This window comes from Abramis brama (assembly GCF_963993115.1).
Source record: "Abramis brama genome assembly, chromosome: 20".
Classification (NCBI taxonomy): Eukaryota; Metazoa; Chordata; class Actinopteri; order Cypriniformes; family Leuciscidae; genus Abramis; species Abramis brama.
Window position 1 is genome coordinate 23,866,954 of NC_139982.1, and position 20,501 is coordinate 23,887,454.

Genomic DNA, 20,501 nt, shown 5'->3' on the forward strand with positions numbered 1-20,501 from the left:
ATGGATCCGTGTGATGTGCTTTAGTGTGAATTGAGGGTTAGCGTGTCTACTGGCCCCCCAGCAGTATTAATGTGGCAAACATTAGCGTGAGATCCAAATGGATTACTGGGAGTTGCTTTATTTAAAAGATTGCATTTTGTTCACCAAGAAAATGTGTTTTTTTTTTTTGTTTTTTTTTTTTTTTTAAATGTTTAAAATAATTTCCTGGAACAGGTTTTAATAGACCTTATGCAGTATTTCTTTTCTTGTTTGTGTTTTTCTGTGTTATATCCCGACAAATAATCTTGTGCTTCAAGTAACTGCCAAGATTTTATTTTATTTTTTATTTTATTTTTTCACTTTAAACACATCTACATGTGAAAACAATTGTGTAAATATAGCCTATTGAAATGGGTTTAAATAAAAAGTAATAAATGAGGCAAATAGTCTAATTTTCCATAAATTGCAGGTAACGAGTTTTGATTTTGTGTATATTTTCAGTTGTACTATATTTTTGTAAATATTTGCCTCATATTTTGTTGTCGGTGTAGTCTTTAAGAGAAATGGTTTTAAAGTTGTTCATGTTTAATTATCTTTTTCAGCCTAGTGATCGCATGTGACCCTTTTTGCAATAAATGTGATCATTTTCCTGTTTAAATATCAGTTTCTGTCAGGCAAGTTGTCAACAGTTGTGTTTTTCAGAAGTTGAGGAAGGAGTAAACAAGTTGTCAAATTGTTTCATTTATTTTATTGGCAGGACTGATAATATTGGGGACCACTACTGGGAAATGTGAGCCATTTCTCTTATCACTTTTTTTTTTTTTTTTACTTAAGTTTATTTGTTGAAACTGTCTCCAGACACGCAGTTACAAATATTGCTTGTAAATTAAGAAAAAAAGTAAATTTTCAAGCTAGGCAAAATATTAATAAAATTATATGTATGGACATTTAAATAACATACAATTATTTTGCAAGGCAGACAAACACAAAAATGAAATGAAATGAAATTTTGGTATTTTGCTTTGGATTTTTAATTTGTAAAAATATTTTTTTTTCACATGTATATACATTTTTACAAAAAACATCAGTATACAAAATAATATATGATTTTTTAAGTTAGAAATGTGCCATCTACGTATTTAAGATTATTGACAAGAATCCCAAATCATTAAGAAAGATTATATATAAAAATTCCATACAAAATATTCATACAAAACACTATACAAGCTGCCAAAAACGCAGCGGTTACAACATTCTCCCTCAACTGAAAGCTTTCCTATCAGTAAAGTTCACACAGCTACCGTGTCAAACAAGACAAAGTTTCTGAAAGTTTTTGTGCATAAACATAACTCATTGGAAATTACATAGTCTGTTTAATGATTATGACACGGTTATTTCCTCGTCCTCCGATTCTGAGAAGTCTGAGTGCTTGCTGGAAATGGAAGGCGACTTAAAAAGTAAATCTGCGTTGAACTCGTGATCTCTGATTGGCGCGCGCGGGCTTTCTCTCAGAACCGCGTCATTTTCGAACTTTTTTCCAACGTCGCTCAGGTCAGGATTGGGGTTCATTTTCGTCGGCAAAGTTTGTTCCCTGCAACCTCCTGACGACAGAAGCTCTCTTTCTTTGGAATTGCGCCATTTCATTCTTCGGTTTTGGAACCAAATTTTTACCTGACAACAAAGAGTAAGCAAAATATGAGCGCGACCAATTTACCTCAGACATCCACAAAGATACGATACAAAAAAATAGGCCTTCTATATGTTTGTGGACAACTTCAGCTTACCTGAGAGTCTTTGAGGCCAAGTTTCGCCGCCAATTTCTTTCTATCTGGTTTGCTGATGTACTTCTGTTTCTGAAACATCTTTTCCAATGCTTTGCGCTGCACGTCAGAGAAGACTGCCCGTCGAAGCATTCCTCTCCTCGGCTTCCCTCGAGCCGTGAGCGGCCATGCGAAAGTTCCGGGAATGGGCACTGCTGAAGATGCTATAAGAGAAAAAGAAACTAAACAAATTATTTTAAAAGTCGATATTATTAACATTTCCCTCAAAATAAGCAACTATTGGTGTTTTCTAAGAACAGGAAGTAGCTACTCATTTGGGCTTGGAATGAAAGTTGGGCTTTAATGTTTTTTTAAACCAGTCCATTTGAGTGATACTGAACGAGGAAGCTAATTAGCACATTGCTTGGTTCTCAAAAGCATTGGTATGGTAACAAGGGCGAGCAGTCATTCAGAGCGCTCCAGTGAAAGATAGAGGTGCTAATGAAGCGTGGACGGTAATTGTGTAGTAATGAACTGACTGAAAAAGGCTTAGGACAGGCCACTAAAGCCATATATTACGGCCACAAAAGAGATTTACACTTAAAAACTAAACACAACGGCATGCCAGGGACATTTTGAGAATACTGATGGCGGGGGACTATGTTTGCCCCCAAATATTTTCATTAAATGGACACGAAAAGCCATTCATACTGCTCAAGTTGTTTTGTTGACGCATTCACACCGCGGTGAAAAGAATCAGTCTATTATCGTTGGTCTGAATGAGTGCACGATCCACAAGGCTATTTGTAGCCCGCATTCACTAGAGTGATGGACATGAAGCTTAACGCAAAGTAGACCCACTTTTATTGGTTTTCTCTGAGGTATACGTAATAGATTTAGCGTTAACCCACATACAAATACAGTTGTTGTAAACATTAAATTGTTTAGAGTAAATTTTAATTAACTATACAATCCATTTATATTGCTACTTGAGACACACAGTACCCTAATTAAGACTACTACACCTTGTTAAGCAATTTTCATGCTGCTACATGAGACCAAAACTTTAGCTTGGACGTCCCGTGAAGACTCCCCACACGCTATGTGGTCTTGTGAGAATATTGAAACACTGAATAGAAGCTAATAGGGGAATTAGTCCATGACTGGTAAATGCCTATCAGCAGCATGCTCAAGTCAACGACGGGTCTGTGTGTGGCTGCCCAGAGGGAGCTGACCAATTGGTCATGGTGCTGAAAGCATTGTTGCCAATCAGTAACTAAGTACACTGGCTCGGTGGGAAAAGGCAGCGATGAAGAGAAGCCAACAGTTTGCTTGTGAGAGTGGACCCGCCTTAAATTGGGACCATGACAATTCCGGCTAATTTGTGGATTAGGGGAAGCGGTGCAAAATGTCAGCAGTCACTGCGTTTGCTAAATAGGGCATCAAATTAGCGAGACTGATTCCACAATGTCCTACAAATTCCAGCATTGGAAGCACATTCTGAAAGCCCATCAGTTTGACCGAATTAAGAAGTGACACAGCGATTTTTGTATGAATAGTGTAGTTGACCCACCTGGGAAATATGATGCTCTGATGAATGGGTGGAATGAGCCGTCAAAACATGGGAACGGGAATGTTTTCGCATTCATCCCGTGCACTGAAGGTGGTGGTGAAACTATGACACAAATAAAGTGGACATTAATTAAATGAAGTCAACTTGTACAAGTTGAATGTGACAAAAAAGTAGGCAAATGCATAACATGAGTGTCATCGCTATTTCCTTAATTAGCGTATTTTAAACAAAACAAAAAATGTAAGAAAAATGTGACGTTTTATCAATTGAATTAAGTTGCTAGTTTATAAATAAATGAGAAACCTACCGTTTCGTGTTGTTGACGCGAGAATCGCATTCACTCCAAACTTCAAGTAATTTGGATCGTTGGAAATTGAAGTTTGTGGAGAGCTTGATCTTTTTGGCAAAGACGTAGACATGGCGACGTGGACAGCGGAGGAGTTGTTCAGAGTTGTGGCTCCTGTGGCCGGAGGAGATGCACTTGGGGACGGGATGCTCCTGTGCATGAAGGTGGCAGGTCTGCTGATCCGCAACAGGTCCTCCACCAGGAAGCTCGAGTGCGCGGTGAACGCCGAGTGGAAAGTGGGAGGCAAGGAAAGAGCCGCCGAGGGTCGCAGAAAGTTCGGATACATAGCAGGTGGCGCAATAACACTTGGCAACATCATTGCACCGTTTTTAAAGAAAATGACAGCGAGGAATTCACGTGCTACAACTCTCACTGCAATGGCTTGCGTAGATTAGAGTCCAAGAGGGCAGAATGAAGGAGCTCTTGCCCGTCTCTCTCTCTTCCAGGGGTTTTATAGTGGACCGCTGGAGAAGCCTTTTCATGGGTGACAGCTCTAACAATGAAGTTCAGCCAAATTCTCCACGTGAGTTCCGTTTACTCTAGAGGCGACGCGCCCTGATTGGACAGAATAAATTCGGATTGGATTAGGAACCAAGAGCAAACCGCGGACAACGGTCTTTTACGAATAAAAAGAAAGGACTCTATAGTTAGTCATAGTCATGCCGTTACGAATATTGCAATAAAATAAAAATACCCTTTGTCTGCTTTGCCTACAAACGCGGTGAAATTATCTTAGGCAATCTACATCTTAAGACAAATAATAAACCATAAATAAACATATAAAAAAGGAAACCCAAGCTCTGGGAAAACAGTACAATAAAAATAAAAAAAACTTATTTTAATCAGTTTAACTTAAAACTTTACCAACAACCTGGTAAATGTATTACTTGTTTTAACCACTTTAATTGTCTTTTCAAATACAATTGAAAAAAGTATTTGAAAGCTCAAATAGGAATGATAAAAACACTTTAAAATTTAGTTTTGGACCTAATTTATACTGTCTATTCTTTGTAAAAAAAAAAAAAAATAATAAAAATACATAAAAATAATAAGTCAACCTAGTTATCCCTGTTTTCTGCTCAGATAGATAGATAGATAGATAGATAGATAGATAGATAGATAGATAGATAGATAGATAGATAGATCCTGAATTATTATTATTATTAATGTAGAATGTAGAATTATTACATTACATTCACCCATAGTTGAAGGTTTCATAGGTCACTCTCGCATTTTCTACCACTGAGATACCGAGAGCAAAAGAGGGATTTAATTGTGTGAGGAGCTGGGTCAGAGAACATGCTGTGCCACACGTGGATAAGGTTTAATATGCTATGGCAAAGCACAACCTTTCAAGTTTTGCTGCTGAACCACGGGGGGAAATGGCCAACGCCTACCGATAAAATATATTATAAAACGAGAAAAAGTGCGAACAAAAGGATTGATCCTAGGAGGCTTTTATTGGGACAGACGCTCTCTTCTGTCAGATGCAGCAAAAGAGGTGAATCCCGAGGCCTGTGGGCTAAGACCTGTGACTAATGGCGTTTGACCGCTTCTCTGTCAGGATTTGTCCCACTAACCATTCATTTTCTTGCATCTACCTTCACATTTATCTCCGCGGAGTCAACTCGTGCGCTTTGATTTGGACAGGAAAAAAGACGAGGGGAAGATATAGTCCGCGTGAGCCCTGAGCGATGACACGGCGAGTAAATCTCCATGAAATTATGCGCCAGGCGTTGCTCTTTCGCACAAATGGATTGTAATACTGGGTCTTTAGACAATATTTCAGAACTTTTTCAAACAGGATCAGCTCGACAGCCTTCTTAGTCCATCTTAAGAAGTCTTAGCAACCATCTTAGTAAAAGAAGAGAGGTCTTTGTGGGGGAGCATCGCTGTGTGTGTAGAGTGGCATAGCGCAAGTAATTTTGGGGCAACTGTAATTCCCCACATTACACCCCGTATCCCCGGCTTTGCAAGTTTTCTATTGTTTTTATTATTTATTTATTTTTAGGCTGGTCAACATAAAGCCGGAACTTATTTGTAGCTTTATTATATTAATTATTATCATTTTCAATCTATCAATCACTATCTTGATTCACATTACTGATGGGCCTATTTTCTTAACTAAATGCTATTTTGTTGACAGCCTTTTCTGCTGCTTAAACAAGTAGCCTATTAAAATCTATCAACACGCAAATAACAGGAACATAAGTGATTAACATGTAATTATTCCTATTTTTACCAAATAATAGCCTACTACGACCGTTAGATTTGCATCAGTTGTTTTTAGCACCGCCCGGGGCAGTCGTATTAAGACACCTCATCACCTTCAGAAAACCCAAGAGGACTTCTGCACGTTCAAAGCACTAAATTTTTTTTCTTGCACTTGAAAATCCCTCTATTGTACCTATCAAGCAGATGGTTTGCAGGAAATATAGCTTAGCCTCGGTGACCGAAACTAATTTCTGCTTGCTTTCCAAGCCATGGCACGATTGTTTTCTCTTTACCAAATAAAGGGAGTGCAGCTGGTCGGGCGCTGAATTAAACCCATTAAAGACACATTTCTAAGATATTATATCCACATAAATGTGCCTTCCCTCCTCCTGACACACACCAACGCGCGCGCTTTTGCATAATAGATTGTGCCGAGATCATACATTTCTCCTTATATGTGGTGCCCGGTCACACTAAATGCGTCTCTATAGCACGCAGTGTTTATCGTGCAATTTATACGCGAAAAATAGTTTTTACGTGCATATGATACGCATGGGTAGGTTGGTGTGGGGTACGTATGTATTATACGTTTGGTTAGGTTTAGTGGTGTGGGCTGCATGTTGGTTTCATTTTATTATCGGAGTTATTTATTATTGGACCCTTAGCAACTTAGTGAAATGACAATGCAATGATTACAAAACTTTAAAAAACTGTTAGTAATTTTAACACAAAAGTGTGCTAATAGTCTTCCTTAGACTTTCGCAGTAAATATTGTTGAAATTGTTTAAACGAAAATATTATAATAGCTTAAATAGTTTGGTATATTAATAATATATAATTAAATGACATGTAGGACAGTTAAGAACAGTATAAGTCACAAAAATCCCATCCAGTTATGCCTAGCTAGCCTAACATTGTCATTTTTACATTGTATTTCTACATTTCAAACCCCGTCTAACAATTTTATTAGGCTATTTGTCGTAAATGTTTTTTTTTTACAGAGTAATGATAACCTAGTCCAAATTATGATTACTTTTTTTTTTTTATTAAATTCATCATTTTTACGTATAGCCTACATGATTAACACTACATTTGCGTCTGGTTTTAACACCTTAATCCGCCACTTCGCTTCGTGCAAACCCTTTTAAAAGACTGCCCAGCATCTGTTTCTGTAGATCCGAGCACGGCAGAACACAGGAGATTAACCAAGAGCCAAAATACAGAAAAGCATTGACAAGCATTAAATTGATATTAACTCTGCATTAAATATAACGCCGGAGCAAACTCAAGTCTCAGCACAAAGAGTTTTGATTTGCGGCAGACATGCACCTGTTCTGTCGGTTAGACAGCGCAACATATCTCTGCACCCTCACAAATCAGCAACAGGAGAAACCTTTGTCTATTCACTTGAAGGACATTGTTAGGACTTATAGGCTTAATTTGGGTTTAAAGCGTGTTTTTGGTTAAATAATAATTCATTTGATATTTAGTGACTACTGAGTTGTCCCTAGCAATAATTTTGATCAAACAATTAAAATACTGTTGTAATGTTGGCCGCATATGAATTGGGTCATAAAATTGTCATAACACTGTTAAAGTGGCCTATAAACTGCACTCTTTCAAGGACGCGTGCATTTATTGGACGGATTAAGAACATGTATGCTAAGTGTTTAAACGTACCTGCACAGTGCAGTTGAATGATTAAGTTTTTAACTTCAGCTTAATGTTGTTGAACTGAACATACGAAGCAAACTGTTCAAATATCCACAACATTAAAAACAACTCTGAAATAAGCGCGTGCGGTTCATGTCAATCAGATGCGCGTGAAGGTTGTGTTCGTTACTATAGCAACAGTGGACTCCCAGTAGCGTTTTCTTACTGAATCATCTTTAGTTCAATCCATATTTTGGTATTAAATTAAAGTGATGTACGCTACAGTGTCCCTAAAAACACTGCCTAATTCGCACCCTGCCTCTAGCATACATTATGTATAGCTGGTGCTGATGCATGAGAGATGTTGACGATTGCAATATCTCTGTTAAACTGCTTCCTTGTCGTCATTACTTACCTTAAACTTACCTTAATTTAAGTCCATATATACTAAAACCTCAATTTGTATGGTTATGGTTGTTTAGAGATCATGAAGTACAAAAAGCTAAATTGTAATGTTTGTTTACATAATGAAAATAGTTTTGAGTGGGTTACCTACCATATAAATAAAAGGCTTAGGCTATATGACATGAAAATGAAATTGCGATCAAAAGATAATCTGAATGTGAGCACTAAGAAAACTTTAAGAGCGAGAACCCAGGCGCAGAATGAACAGAGCAAACAGTTTATTACGGACAGTTTGTACAGATGAGGGTACTCAAAACACCACGTTTAACCGGCGGGCGACCAGGACATAAAACAACGGAGAGGATGAGTGGTGTGAATAATGCTGAGTGGAAGCCAAACAGGAACCAGAATGAAGATAACTCCAAACGATCTCCAGACGTTGTCAATTTCTGTGGAAACTTAATACACACATGGAACCCAGACAACACACCGAAACGAACCAGCAAAGACAAGGGGAAAAGCACAATATAAAGGGACTAGAGCACATAAGGATCAGGTGAGCACAATTAATGAAAGGGACCAAAGCACATAAGGATCAGGTGAGCACAATTAGTGAAATGAGGGCAAGACGAGAACTAAACAGGGGGCGTGGTAACAGAAAACAAGGAGGCAGGACAAGAGGAGCACATGGCAAACACAAACAAAGACAGGGCCATGTGCTCAGACACAAAACCAACAAGGAAACATTAAACGATGTCAAAACAGACAAGACAGTAAGAGCAGGATCCTGACAGTACCCCTCCCCCAATGGACACCTCCTGGCGTCCAAACCAGTCAATGGAGTCGAAGGAGGTACCACCGGGGATGGCGGATGGAATGAAAACCTAGAAGCTCCATACTGGCCAGGAAACACAGAGGGTGGGACTGGGTAAAAAATTCAAGGTTGACCAGGGAGGTGCTGACTTACGGAAACTGAGATGACCATGAAATACAGAGGGCGGGGTGGAAGGGGTAGGGACAGACTTGGTGGTCTTCCTGGGAAGATGAGCTTGCTGAAATGGCCGGGGCTTGAAAATCGCCTTGGGGTCAGGAACAGTTCTAGGGATAAATCCTTGATTTGGGAAGGAATTAGGAATGAACTCGGGGGCCATGACAATACTAGCAGGAAGGGTGCGTGTCAGGGGAGTGTGTTCGGGAGAAACCTGGACAGTATTGGACACTGATTCGGAACCGTTCTCCGTAGCTGAAGGGATAAACACAGGACTGGATACTAGAATGTCCCCAAGGGCTGTTGAGGTGTCTCAGGATATCATTGGCGTGCTCAGGGATAGACTCGAGAGTGTCCTCCTGGACAGCACTGGCTTTCTCAAGGACTGGCTCAGGAGCGCCCTCCTGGGCTGCACTGGCGTGCTCTGAGGCAGCATCCTCCAAAGCAACAAGCTCCGGACTGACAAGAGCAGACTCAAATTGTTCATAAACTGATGCAGTGATCTTAGTTGCTTTCCTTCGTTTCTTTGGAGTCAGAAGACGATCTAGGACTTGACTCGAAGGTGGGAGAGAAAGTTTGTCACTCCAGACTCTGGAGGTGCTGGAACAGGCTTGACGAACTCTGGGATGACTGCAGTGGTCTTGATTGACTCAGTGGAAACTGCAGGAACAGTCTCAGCTGACACCAAGCTGACTAGAACTGACTTGACTGAATCTAGGGTGGCTGGACTTGACAGACTCAGGAGTCACTAGAGTGGACTTGACAGACACTGAACCTGGGGTGCCCTCAAGGGCTTCAGGAGCAAACACTGAACATGGCTCCGGGGCTAGAGCCGACACTGGAACTTGCTCAGGGGCTGGAGTCGACACTGGAACTTGCTCAGGGGCTGGAGCCGACAGTACCCCTTCCCCAATGGACGCCTCCTGGTGTCCAAACTTGCCAACATGGGACCTCATTTTCTTCAGCTTCTGAGGACATGACAGTCTGTGCTTGACAGACTCTAGGTTGTCATTCTTGTCCAAAACAGATAAAATGAGCTGCTCTGAAACTTGAGTAGACTCATGGACTGTAGGAGACTCTGGACTGTGCTCAGGGGTTACCTGCGTGGCAATGACCGCAGTCTGCTCAGAAACAAACTCCATGACCGTTACAGGGAAAGCGGGCCGCTTAAGAATCACTTCTCGGTCCAGGATTGTGAGAGCGGGCTGCTCAGGAAAAGACCGCTCTGGAGTGACTGGAACAGTCTCTGCAGGCTCTGGGGTGACTGGAACGATCTCTGCAGGCTCTGGGGTGACTGGAACGATCTCTGCAGGCTCTGGGGTGACTGGAACGATCTCTGCAGGCTCTGGGGTGACCAAAACTGGCTGAGGAAGATCTTGAACTGACTCGATGGAGACAAAGACTGATGCAGCAGTCCAAGCTGCTCTCCTCCGTCTTTCAGTTGAATTCGAAAGAGCAAGAGCTTGACTCGGCGAAGAAGGATGGGTAAGGTGGTCAATACAGTCAGGCTCTAATGGTGGCAGGATCCTCCAATCCTTGCGATGCCGCAGGTAATAGGTGAGTTTCCAAAAGTCCAGGATCCTTAAACCCTCCATCTCCCACTGAGGAAGGGGATCATCCAGACAGTGATTGAAAGCCTCTTTAAGAGCTGCATCATGGTAATCCAATCCCCTAGCCATTGTCCAGAAGAACTGGGCGAAGCATCCTACCTCACGGCCCTGCTGGCGTAGCGATGCCAACGCCTGCTGGAGTGCTAGTCTCTCTTGAGCTGTAGCGGGGGGAACCACACGAATGCTCATTCTGCTGGGTCCAATTCAGGCTGGTTCGTTATGTCACGCTTCAAAGAGAGAGAGAGAACCCAGGCACAGAATGAACAGAGAGCAAACAGTTTATTACGGACAGTTTGTACAGATGAGGGTACTCAAAACACCACGTTTAACTGGCGGGCGACCAGGACATAAAACAACGGAGAGGATGAGTGGTGTGAATAATGCTGAGTGGAAGCCAAACAGGAACCAGAATGAAGATAACTCCAAACGATCTCCAGACGTTGTCAATTTCTGTGGAAACTTAATACACACATGGAACCCAGACAACACACCAAAACGAACCAGCAAAGACAAGGGGAAAAGAAGCACAATATAAAGGGACTAGAGCACATAAGGATCAGGTGAGCACAATTAATGAAATGAGGGCAAGACGAGAACTAAACAAGGGGGCGTGGTAACAGAAAACAAGGAGGCAGGACAAGAGGAGCACATGGCAAACACAAACAAAGACAGAGCCATGTGCTCAGACACAAAACCAACAAGGAAACATTAAACAATGACAAAACAGACAAGACAGTAAGAGCAGGATCCTGACACTTCACCCAAAGGCTCTTAAAGATATTGCCATCTCAAATACTTGAGGTGTATAAATTATCTTTCTTTGATAGACAGGGTAAGAAAACTTGCAGTGCTTCACCAAATCCTAGTTACTAATATACAAAAAAAAGTGACATCAAATTAATTTAAACCTTTTACACAGTTCCTTCGTTTAAAGGAAGGACATTTATTTTTAATTTCAGAACATGTTGCAAATTATTTGCATTAAATGCTTTGACACAAGCATGATGAAAATGTTTAAAATAATTGGTGGGTTTGTGTGTATTTCAGTTTTAAGTCATGGGTGAATTATGAAACAAAATGAAAAATCAATTTCCCATGGATAATATATTTCTCATCATCCTCTGTTCTCTTAAAAAAAAATACTTTATTTAAATACATCACAATACAATAACTATCAATATAATTGACCATGCATTTAAAAGAAAACAGCAAGCTTTTGAGATTAATAGAAAATCTCACAGAATCTGTTCATTAGATTTAAATTGGTCATGGGAGCTCAGGCTACATCAATGTAGCAAATGTATTTTCTTTCTTATGTTAATCGCATAAAGTTTCACAGTTACGGCAAATATCTTTAGAGTCCTCAGCACCTGGCAGGTTGTTTTGAAATAAAGCTTGTAAATGGCCCTAGTTAAATTGTGTTTCTAGTGAAGCCCAAGCGTTGCTATGCAGCCTGAAAAAAGGAACAATCCTCGTGGTTGTCAAGACCACTTTAAATTAAGGGCTTGTTGCTAACAAGCAATCAATGCTGCAATTAAAATGACCCTTGGTCATGCTAACCTGTGCCATTTATCTTGCTGAAGCATGCTCATAATGGTAAAAGCCACTAAATGAGCTTAAAATGGGACAAAAAAAATTCAGTGCTTGGAGGGAGGACTCCCTATTTAACGCTAAACGCTTGTATTGGGTGGTGTTGTGAGTTTGAGCCCATCAGCACAATCTTTAGCTTTGTTTTAGACCTGAACTCTGAGAGCAGGGGAGAGAACCTTGTCGAAAGGGTCCTATTGAGCACGCCTGATAAGTTGAACATGGGGCAAAGCAGACGTAGCCGAGGCGCTTGTGTACTGAGGAGGAGCCGGGGTTGTTCGCTGGCCACTTGAATGGGGGACGCCAGCGCCCGTTGGCTGGCTCGTATTGATGTGGTTTAGCCGAGTAATCGGATTGAAAGTGAGCCATGGTATTTGTGTCAGTTCACATTTCGTCAAATGCATAATATGCATGGCCTTGGCGTGGGGATTCTGTATTGAGACTTTGGCTTGCAATTCAGTGTTATGAAAAGGCAAAGCCTCATTTAATTCAAATATAACTCTCACTCAACCATTTACAGATTGCTATATTTGCATAACAGCAAAGAACTTTTGCCTTTTCAATGCCTGTGCGGGTGTGTGTGCGGGTCCTTTTCCTTCGCTTCTCCTTGGCCAGGCCTTAAAAGGGGGAAAATGTACGCAAATGTGCGAAATAAACGTGTACATTGTGAAGGAGTGGGTTTTCTCACAGGGATAAGCAAACAGGGGTATGGGTGAGAAAAAGTTAGACTATGACATTTAGCTTTTTTCCCACTGCTGGAGCAATATGTTGAGTCGGACAACAAAGCAAATGTGATACAGTGGTGGAATTCACCTGAAATGACGTGCACTCTCACACAGTGGTGATTTTGAATGGAATTTCGTTGTAGACTTTTTTTTACATTTCAGGTTTTTTTAAATCTCTCTTTTGTTGAGACCTCATTTGAACTGTAATTATGTATTCTTTGGATTGTATTTGAATTTATTTTTCTAAAACATGAAATTGTAATAATCATTTTAAATAACCCCCCTTTTTTATGAACAACAAGACTCTTAAAAATAGAACCAAAAACAAGAACCAAAAGGGAGTCTATTGCCAGCGGTGTAAAGTCCAGGGGTCTCCTGTCTGAAAAACTGTGCTAATTAGCAAATCCAAGTGATTGGAACAAAATACTGAGGAGGACTTTCTGAACCTGGACTTTACACCTCTGTCTATTGCCAAAGGAGAACCATTTTTTGTTCCACAAAAAAAAAACGTTTTATCCAAGACACCAACATGCATATGAAATACAGGTGAAACTCGAAAAATTTGAATATCGTGCAAAAGTTACAATTTTGATGATTATGGCTTACAGCTTATGAAAACCCCAAATTCAAAATCTCAGAAAATTTGAATATTACATGAAATCAGTAAAAAAAATATTTTAAATACAGAAATGTCGGCCCTCTGAAAAGTATAATCATATGTAAATAGTTATATATAGCCTACTAAATATATTAGTTTCACCTATTAATTTGAATTACTGAAATACATGAACTTTTGAGTTTCACCATATCTTAAGTATAAAAATGTTACATTATAACATTTTAATGATGTAGTATAACGTAACAATTATAATATCCAAAGAATACAGCCAAATTTAAGAACTATAGACAAACAAAAACATCTCTCGATAAGTTGCTCCAAAGAACCGCCGAATAACCTTTATTTTGTGTAGTACCAGGTATCACAAAAAGGTAAAACATCTGGATGACCCTGAAGTAAATGCACCAATATTTCAATCCTCAAGAATGTGGCAAGTAAAATAATTTCAGGCTTCTAAGGTCTAAAGACACAGAGAAGGAAGAGACATGTTATCTTTGAGAGTAAGAAAACTTAAATTAACAGGTGGGACAAAAAAAGTCTTAAGGAAAACATGCAAGTTACTGCATCATAGTGCTTTAAAAAACAACCCCAAGTTTAAATATTCACCATGAACTAGACACCACCTTGGCTGGTGTAAGAATGATTCCCCATCCTAATTCCTGGAAAAATCCAGACCTTTGATCCTCTCTTTATTTTCTAGAACATGCCATAATCCAGGTCCTGGACATTCATGTGTTCACCAACCTAAACTTCCAAAAACAGATGCAACGGCATTCCTCCTTCTGACAGAGAGTGAAGGGTGGGAGAGGTGGTGTTAATATCAGCATGTCAGACCTGATATTAATCCTAATCTCCCCTCTGTGTGCTGCAGGCCGTGGGGTTGAAAGGCATGGGGAAGTACCAGTGGGGGTGCTCTGGCCTGGGATCTCCTGCCCAGAGAAGATAATGCCAGCGGAGGAGCCTGCTGGTCCTATGGAATCCAGCCGGAATCCCCACTGCTCTGTGCTTTCAGTGCACACTTCCTGAAGAGGTGCGTGATATTGGCCTCCCACCTCTCGGGCCCAAAGAAAGCTCAGGCTAACAAACGGTTTCTGTACCCCAAAAGCTGTGTGTCTGGCACACATCAAAGTTAAAGCCACTTCTTCAGAAACTGTGGAGATGTGTGCAGGACAGATGAATGGTAATCTCCACAAGTAATAATTCCTTATGGAGAGAGAATATGGCAGCAACAGGTGCATACTTGATTCAAATCACTCCCGTCGCTGGATCCTGGTTAAGTGTACAAGAGGAAATTATATTACAGAACTGGTTTGTAGAATCAAAAATCACTACATGATGACACTAATCTGAGTTGATAATTTACTTTCAGTCTTTAAAGATGTCTACAATGAGACATTCTTCCGATTTCTTCTGAATTCATATTCCATATATTCAAATTCTCTTTAATCTCTCTCTCCGATTTCTTCTGATTTCAAATTCCATATATTCAAATTCTCTTTAATCTCTCCCTCCAAATGCAGTAAATATCAAAGCCTATTTCCGCCTTAAAGAAAAAAAAAGGTACTTGCGAGTTGTGACTTATTTCTTGTGACTTTATATCTCACAATTGCAACTTTTTGTCTTCCAATTGTAACTTTGTAACTCACATTTTGGACTTTTTGTCTTCCAGTTGTGATTTTGTAACTCTCAATTGCAACTTTGTTTGTGATAATTGTGACTTTATATCTCACAATTATGGCTTTTTTCTCATAATTGCAATTGTGACATCACAATTTGACTTTTTATCTATCTATTGCGACTTTACATCTTCCAATTGAGCGACTTGCAATATTATGTGTACATTTTTATCTTGCAATTGTGATTTTTTTCTCATAATTGCAACTTCATATCATAAAAATGACATATCTAGCAATAGCAATTTTATTTTTTGTAATTGTGGCTTTATATCTTCCAATTTTGACTTTATATTTCCCAATAACTTAGTGTCTAATGATTGCATCATGTCTCATAATGTGGCGTCACATTTAGCAATTTGACTTTTTAACTCCCAAAAGCAATTGCAATTTATCACTTTATATCTCACTGTGTGACTTTAGTTCGTATTTTAAACTTTATCTCACAATTACCTTTTGTAATTGAGGCGGAAACACGATTCCATAGGTGAAAGAAGACAGAAGCCAAGAGAAGCACAATGCTTTAAAAGTAGAGGTAGAGAAAGAAAAGAACAGGAAAAAAGGCCAAAGAGGGACCTCAATTCTTCTTTTCTGAGGGGACTTCATAAAGTGAACAGCCACTCTAGACTCTGTGTTATTTTCTGCTGTCCACTGATGGTCAAGACTGATGGCTGTAAGGATCTATACATTCTTGCAAGACCTCTGACCCCCTATACATTCTAAAGACCCTCTTTTAAGACTGGCACTTATTCAAGCCCCTGGCAGTGAATTGCTGAAAATGCAGATCAAATCAACCAAAAAGGCCACAAAACTGTTCAGGAAAAGTATAAAACTGTATATTGGCTACAGTGTAATGCTATGTGGAATAACTGAGCAGTAGTAATGCTCACAAGACAAATTTATTGTCTTTCTTTTCCTTAAAGAAGGAGCGCTGGAGGCCTCTCCTCAAGCTTTGCACAAAAACCCATCCATGAGTAAAAAGGCCGGCTGAACACTTGGCCTGCCCAGCTGCCTTGAAGTGAATGGGGTTTCTTTTTGAGGCCATTCAATGCTTTCTGTCTCTCTGCATACAATGTAGGTGTTACTGCTTAGAGAGAGAGTGAGAGAGAGAGTCAGGAAAATAGTCACTTGAGAACTGAGGCTGTTCTTCATTCTCAGTCAGTCATGAAATCTTTCCTTCTTCAGATGAGGAGGGGTCTCACTCACAAAGGGCCAGGGGACTCTCAATGGCCGTCCTAACATTTTTATGGGACCCTTTCTTATCCAGATAATAAATCTGATTTTGAATAAAACATAGATCCTCCTGTATATTTTTATATGCTGAGGACAGCCATTAAGCCGATAACTTGTAATTCAGGAAATGCGTATTCATTAGCAAACTCAAGGATGGTAATAATCATAAAGACCCTTTTTTGTGCCTTCATATTAAAGGATTTATCATTTTGTTCTTTTTTTGAATTTTATTTTTGAATTTTATTGACTATTTTTCCCTTTTTCCTTATCATTCTCAAGACTAGGGACAAAAGGGACTCTTTCAGCAGTCTATAACCCTCGCTGGGTCAAAGCGAAATCTAAAGACTATTAGGACCACAGTGAGAACAAAAGGATCGGTGGGGGAGTTGTGAAAATGGAAGCCCACCATTCTCCCGCAGTCGAACGGGATGCGGAGATCGAAAGCTTCGTTTCTGATTCTGCCGTTTTCATGGAGGTCGAGGGCTTGAATGGGAGTCTGTTGGATGTCTACCTCTGCGCAGGGGACTTTTATTCTCCGCAGCATTTCAGGCCGCAGTTTGACTTGCTCTCAAAAGAGTGGCATGCTGGAGGCCTCGACCGGAGGTGGCGAATGGTGCAGGCACGCGAGCTCGTCCTCTGGCAGGGGGTTACTAATCAACACCCCAAGTTGACTGTCGGACCCGACTTCAAGAGGCTGCCTCTAAGAGGCCAGAAAGTCTCTTCCCCTCCCCACTGATGTTTTGAGTTGGTATGGAGAGACTTTTTGTGCAGCTGTCTGTGATGTCGAGCTCAGGCCGTCAGCAGAAACATGTCTATGTTAGATACACACTCTGTTAGAAGACAAGAAGAGCATGTTATTTGCAACATCAGAGAACAGTAACACAAAGTTTGATATTTTTTAAAAAGCCTTATAGATATACTGACATAACTTCATTCCCAGTATCATCAGGTTTTTTGGTTTTTTTTACATGTCTTGAAATGAACATGTTTTCAATTTCTGAATAAAAATGTATTTAAATTTACATGGGGCTTGAATTAAAAAATGTCCAGGTGGTATAACTGTCTAGAGACTGTAAAAAAGAAAAAAGTCTAATTAATTAAAAGTAAAAAGTCTAATTAATTAAATGAATTTAAAAAGTAGTTAGATCAGGCTATAATTAATATTATAGTTGCAGTATGTGAAATATATTAAATTAATTTGAAATGTAAAGACAAATTTTGTCTTCCAAATAAAAGTCACAGTAAGCCGTTTTGTTGTTGTGACAGACATACATTTATTTTTTTATTTTTTAAAACATTTAAACCACACATTTAAACATTCAGGTTTTAAAAAACGACTAAAAAATGTGCAATATATAAAATAAAAAAAGTACCTAAAATACGTTCAAAACATGTTTGAAAATAAAACATATGTATTCAAAAAGAAAACATACAATATTGGATTCTTTTACATTTTTGAAGTCATGAAATTAAATTTGTTATAGAAAATGGTATGTTTTTTATATGTTGTATTTTTTTTAATGAAATCAACATGAATACATAGATTAAATATCAAAGAACTTCTTAGATCATGTGATATAATTATATTAATCATATAACTATATATTTATAATTGTAGATATGAGATGAAAGTACAGACAACAAATAAGACAAAAAAAAAACCAAATGCATTCCTCTTCAGAAAGCAATCACTTGCATATTTTGCTCTCAGTTTGAGAGCCGTGTCATGTTCACCATACCTTCTCTAAGATTATAACACACGCTCAACCTGCCTTCCTTTCAGTCAGGGCCCCAAATCAGATTTCTCAAGGGTTGCCGTCACACACACATGCACACACAGAGAGATAAAAAGCAAAGAGGAACTTGCGGCTATTCCCAAGCAACGCCTGCTCTCCGCATATTAGCCCCTGTTGAAAAGGGGTCTCTGCAAATGAAAGCGTTCACTGGTCATTCATCTCCCATTGGCTGCTACTGGTTTGCCAAAATGTGCCATATCTGTAACACTTGAAGAAGTCCAAAGGTTAGGCGAGAGTGAAAGCAGGCACTTGATGCGCTCAGTGTCTTGGTGGTTATGGTGTTTGCTCCCTCTTTGTGGTTTCCCAGCAGGACGCCTGTTGTCCGGTCACATTCACGTGCCGTCGCCACACACTGGAGGCCTTCACCTGTTAGAGTCACCAGACTTTTAACACCACAATATCTGCCTTTGTGCTTCGCCTGCTCTGGCCCTTTCACCCGAACAGACTGTAATTTCATCCATTTTTCATGGCTTTAGTTCCCATGAATGCCTTACATTTCCATGTCTAAACATCAACAATGAGGGAATTTCATGGACCGTACAGACAAGATACTGCTGCTTGCAGCTTTAAAAATTTAGAAAAATCATAAAGGCTAATTTAAAAATAAACTTTTGAGGGGGCGGGGGAGTTGGGTTGGGGGTGTAAATGCAAATAGTGATTATTATCAGCCTTAAAGGAATATTCAGGTGTTAATACAAGTTGGGCATTTGTGGATTTGTCACTTGTCTCTCCTTTTTTTTTTTTTTAAGAAAAGAAAAGCAAAAATCTGGGTTACAATGAGGCACTTACAATGGAAATGAATGGAGCCAATCCGTAAACATTAAAATACTCCCTTTTTAATTGCATAGCCACAAGACCTATGCAATTTAACATGATGCAAGTGTGACTTAAAAACCTAAAAAACTTTTCTGTGTGAAGTTATTTCCAATTGTATAACTTTGTTGCCATGATAACTTAATGTCATAAACACTAAAACTCTTAAAATGACCACTCTACAGCTCAAATAATACAGATAATAGTAATTTAGGTGCTTTATAAAATAAGCTTCACATTTCTGCTTTTAAATCCACCATAAATTGGCCTCATTCACTTCTATTGTAAGTGCATCAATATAACTTCCATTTTGGCCTTTTTACAAGAAAATAAGCGTCAAATCAAGATTATTTTGTGTGATGATTAATATTATGCCAATGAGGTCAATCGAGCTTAACTTGTGTTGAAACTGGAATATTTATTTTAAAAGAATATACTTTTTCGGCCTTTCCGTTGATCTAGGACATTGTAGGAAATCAGCAAAAACACATCTTTTCAATGTTTTTTGTTTTTTTCATTCCAAATCAAACTGTTCCATGTCATGCATTCAACTTTTCGGATTACGTTCAAGACAAAAATATGCTATCTGTTATAGTTTTCAGAAGGCTTCAGTCAAGCAGTACTTTTATCAGCTTCAAGATAATTACTTTTATCCTAAAGAGGCTGTCCGTCTTTGTTAACTACTTCTTCCCTGAGAGCAGATCTGGGCATCAAGTGGCCGAATCTGTTGGATGGGACGCCCTTCACAAAAGTGTATCGAGCGGTACAGACAGACGGCATTACCCCCTCCTAACGGTATGCTTTTGCATTTGAATGCATCTGCGAGCTCCTTCTCTAGCAGAGGGCCGCGCCACTAACATCTCTAATCCTTAAAATATTGTCAGAGCCCATGAATGCTGGCAATCCGGGCATATGTGTAATTATTCTGTAATTCCCCCACCAATGTGATTTCTCTTGCGTGCGTTACGAGTCGTTACCCCCCACTCTTTTGTCATCCAAATAATTGTTTCTCTTTTTTTAGGGATAAATCTGGGAATAGAAAGGGTGGCTCAATAGATAGAGCAACATGAGCAAGTCTCATATGAGCATGCAATTTACATACTGATGGTTTCTCCCATCTCTTGATTTGAACAAAAGGGGCAGTTTGAAAAGATGAGTGAAAATGAGGATGAATTCAGGGCCGTCGTCTCAAAGAGAACAGTATACTTAATAGACATTGAGCCAAGTCACGTCCAAGGACTTGGCCACAAGACTATTGGACTGTTTTTAGAGAAACTGGCTTCAAATTTTCAAGTAGCACGCAATATTAAACAGATTCTGGTTGAAAGAAGTGAGCTCATATAAAAAATAATTAAATATTACAAATAACTATATAAATTCATTGTACTGGTCAAAATTTTTAAAAATCAGCATATTAGAATGATTTCTGAAGGATCATGTGACACTGAAGACTGGAGTAATGGCTACTGGAAATTCAGCTTTGCTATCACAGAAATAAATTAGATTTTAAAAATATTTAAATATACA

General features: G+C 39.3%; 2 protein-coding genes across 2 annotated transcripts in view; one reads left to right on the forward strand and one right to left on the reverse strand.

Moving 5' to 3' along the window:
* nav2b (neuron navigator 2b) overlaps positions 1 to 715 on the forward strand; it is a 68,788-nt gene extending 68,073 nt beyond the window's left edge. The window contains exon 39 of the mRNA XM_084094891.1: positions 1 to 715. This exon is cut by the window's left edge and continues 1,163 nt beyond it. The gene's annotated coding sequence lies outside the window, so the exon portion shown is untranslated.
* A 516-nt stretch (positions 716 to 1,231) lies between these two features.
* dbx1b (developing brain homeobox 1b) lies at positions 1,232 to 4,045 on the reverse strand. Its single transcript, XM_084094890.1, has 4 exons — positions 3,620 to 4,045; positions 3,313 to 3,414; positions 1,764 to 1,963; positions 1,232 to 1,650 (listed from the first exon to the last, which is right to left on the reverse strand). The coding sequence occupies exons 1-4, from the start codon at positions 3,975 to 3,977 to the stop codon at positions 1,360 to 1,362; spliced, it is 951 nt and encodes a 316-aa protein (XP_083951016.1). The 5' UTR covers positions 3,978 to 4,045; the 3' UTR covers positions 1,232 to 1,359.
* Between the last annotated feature and the right edge of the window lie 16,456 nt (positions 4,046 to 20,501).

What these genes read in the sequence shown, in the direction of transcription:
- dbx1b (XM_084094890.1), bottom strand. Translation starts at nt 3,977, where the DNA reads ATGATGTTGCCAAGTGTTATTGCGCCACCTGCTATGTATCCGAACTTT. An exon ending in CAGAGCATCATATTTCCCAG is followed by an intron (nt 1,964 to 3,312) that starts GTGGGTCAACTA and finishes TTTCTCTTATAG; the next exon opens with CATCTTCAGCAGTGCCCATT. An exon ending in TTGGCCTCAAAGACTCTCAG is followed by an intron (nt 1,651 to 1,763) that starts GTAAGCTGAAGT and finishes CTTTGTTGTCAG; the next exon opens with GTAAAAATTTGGTTCCAAAA.